The sequence below is a fragment of the Diospyros lotus genome, chromosome 11 (assembly GCF_014633365.1).
Source record: "Diospyros lotus cultivar Yz01 chromosome 11, ASM1463336v1, whole genome shotgun sequence".
Taxonomy (NCBI): Eukaryota; Viridiplantae; Streptophyta; class Magnoliopsida; order Ericales; family Ebenaceae; genus Diospyros; species Diospyros lotus.
The window spans coordinates 24,061,662-24,064,896 of NC_068348.1; the positions used below are offsets into that span (position 1 = coordinate 24,061,662).

At 28.6% G+C, this 3,235-nt stretch overlaps 1 protein-coding gene across 1 annotated transcript; it reads right to left on the reverse strand.

The window, feature by feature from the left end:
- Positions 1 to 919: 919 nt before the first annotated feature.
- LOC127812788 (NAC domain-containing protein 2-like) lies at positions 920 to 2,032 on the reverse strand. Its single transcript, XM_052353318.1, has 2 exons — positions 1,520 to 2,032; positions 920 to 1,219 (listed from the first exon to the last, which is right to left on the reverse strand). The coding sequence occupies exons 1-2, from the start codon at positions 2,030 to 2,032 to the stop codon at positions 920 to 922; spliced, it is 813 nt and encodes a 270-aa protein (XP_052209278.1).
- Positions 2,033 to 3,235: the final 1,203 nt, after the last annotated feature.

The following is a 3,235-nucleotide window of genomic DNA, read 5'->3' on the forward strand; positions in this document are numbered from 1 at the left end:
CCTAATGCCCAGAAGCTCTGCGATGCCTGAAAACCCCTTAGTTGCCCGAAAGCTTCGTGATGCATGAAAACCCCTTAGTTGCCTGGAAGTTTTGCCTAGAAGCTTCGTGATGCCCAAAAACATATTTTTGTGAGAACCATTTTACCATGGCACAATAGTACTTTATTTTTAAATTTATTGTATTTTATTTTTATTTTTAAATAAATTTGTTGATCCATTATTTATAAAAGTATCATCATATTTTTTTAAATATTTAATTAACTAATAGAATTGTTTTAGTTTAAGAACAAAAAACAAATTAAAAAAAATAAATTTATTACATCTTAACTATTATGATTAGCATTACTCTTACATATATTTTTTTATCTTAATCAATTTTTTTTTCTTCCATATAAATCAGAAATATATAGAGACAGTACTATTATTAATGTTAATTAATATATATTATTAACATATATTATGAATGCAATTTCTACTTTTCCTTTTGTTGTAAGTAAAACTAGCTACCCTACTTGTGTCTCTTATCATAATTAGCATAATACAACAAATAAATAAATTAACCAAAGATGAAACTATAAAACAACAAGTGATGCTTAATCACAACAAATTAACTCCTCCTTTTGGAGGAACGAGGAGGCACATACATACCTACGTAATCACAACATGTATATATATAAATATATGTAAAAAGCTAACACAATATTTTGATTTTGAAAATTTACAATGACATAATGTTATGTACACAAACAATTATTGTAATTAATATAATTACAAACAATTGAACTTTTAATTTTACATAAGGATCAAGAATAAGATAATGCACTTACTCTCAACAGTAACAGCTAATCTACTTGCAAACATAACGTCCAATATCTATCTATCACTCAACAGTAATAAACAACAAAAATCTCTATCTGTTTCAAAAGTCTAAATCGTCAAAACTAATATGTGAGAGGACCCAACCATGGGCGGCATCGTCTTCAATATTATTATTGAAGATATCAGTTGCGGCAGCTGTTTCTTCTTCTAGTGTTTGCTTCTCAATCTCAATGCTGGAGAGAACAGCTCCAGCTCCAGCTCCCACATGAGAATGAGATGATGATTCACCAGCTTCTTCTTCTTCTTCTTCTTCTTCTTCTGCTACTTGGTGGTTCTCGATTCTCGCACGCTTTCTCCCTCTGGCTCTGGCTTTCTTTTTGATCTTGCAAATCGCGTAGTCCTTGATTTGCATCACATCAGACGAAAGAAAAATGCATTAATCTTGGCAAGAACTAATTAATTAATGGTTAGAGAGAGAGATCCAATAAAATCTTTCAAATTACAAAGACAGAAAACACAACTATATAGGGAATAATCAAAAGATCAAGATTCAAGAAGAAAATTAAACCATATCTGTCTGTATATGGCAGACGATAAACATATACATATAGAGGGGGTGAGAGAGTAAGAGAGAGAGAGAGAGAGAGAGAGAGAGAGAGAGAGGTGGGAGATATGGTCGTATGGATGAAAATGATGTTACCTTAATATTTGGATTTTGGAGACAGATGCCGTCAAGACTATATTCCTTCATGTCCCATTGAAGGTGTTGGGCTGACCCTTTATTATCATAATTAAAGCTTTTCTTCATCCCAATAACCCTGCCTTGAGTGTCCAAAATTGGATGTCCCTTGTCCAGCCCCTTCCAAGTTCCCTTTCCCACCGATCTATCGATTCTGTTGCCGTTGTGACTCTTTTTCCTCAGCGGCGTGAAAAAGAAGAGCTCCTTATTGAATGTCGGGGAAGGGATGAAATGATCCAAACTATTTTCTCTAACGTCGTCGTCGTCCTCGTCATTTTCTTCTTTGTCCTCTAATTCTTGAATTCTTCGAAATGCCTCCTGCAATCCCTCTTCACTGTAGAGATTGCACTCACTCACAAGATTAAGTTCGGCCACCGGTAATATCTCCCCGGTCATCCTTTTCAACAGATAATGCTCGATGAGCACTTCGTCGGTAGGCTCGAACACGTAGCCAAGCAGAAACTTCAACTCCATCTCTTCTCTCTCTCTCTCTCTCTCTCTCTCTCTCTCTCTCTCCGCGTCTTCTCTGCAGTTTGGATTGATTAGATTGAAGCTTGCGCTGAAGCTTCATGCGTATTTATAAGAAGGGAAGATTTGTGTTAGAATTAATATAATATGATTGTTAAAATCAATATAAGAGCATATTAGATATTTTACTGTGTAAGATTACCAATTTTGATGTGAAATAATTCTGGATATTTGATTATGTTTATTTTTTTAACTTAAACAAGGTTATTAAACCAAGGGTATTTTAGGCAATAACAATAAATAAAACTTAAAGTTTGGATTCATTCCAAACATAAGTTGTAGAATTCAATTGAATTTCAAATTTTAAGTTATATCATTCCAAACATGAATTCATTTGAGATGAATATTTAATCCGTCGCTAACATTAATTTTTTAATTTTTAATTTTTATTATTTTTATTCAATTAATTTAAAAATATTTAAATTTGAGATGAATATTTAAATATATAAATATTTAAATTTTATAAAAAATTAAATATATTAATGTATATTTAAAAAATTAAATATACATTTAAACATGAGATGAATATAAAAAAATTAATTTATAAAATTTAAATAAATATATTAATTTTAAAAACAATAATATTGTTAAATTCTAAATATATGAAATAATATATTTCATGTGCATAAAATAAAAAATATAATAAATGTATAATAATTAATTATTTATAATATTTATTAAATTTGTACAAAATGTAAACAAACACTATTTTAAAAATAAATAAAAAATTTAAAAATCATAATATTGTTAAAAATTTTATTATTTTAAATTTTAAAAATCATAAAAATGAAATAATATCGAGAGATTTTATTATATATAAAGGAGTCTAAGAGCTATCTTGTCAATCTCATTCCTTCTATAAATAGAAGAATTTTTCGCTAAGCTAAAAAATTAAAAACCATAATATATGAATGATATTGTATCTTATATTTTATAATAATATCTTATGTCACTATATAATATATAGACATTGTAACACAATTAAATGTACAATTAAGTCATTCATAATTATTACAACTAGAGAAGTGACATCCGTTATTCTTGTTAAAAAATAAAATATATATATATAAATAAATATTTATTTAATATATTTAGTTAGCATTTGTTAAAATGAGAAGGATAAGGGAGGTATCTTTTTTAGTTTTATTT

Coding starts and splice junctions, on each gene's coding strand:
- LOC127812788 (XM_052353318.1), bottom strand. CDS start 2,032: ATGGAGTTGAAGTTTCTGCTTGGCTACGTGTTCGAGCCTACCGACGAA. Junction 1,220..1,519: donor TCCAAAATCCAAATATTAAG/GTAACATCATTT, acceptor ATGCAAATCAAG/GACTACGCGATTTGCAAGAT.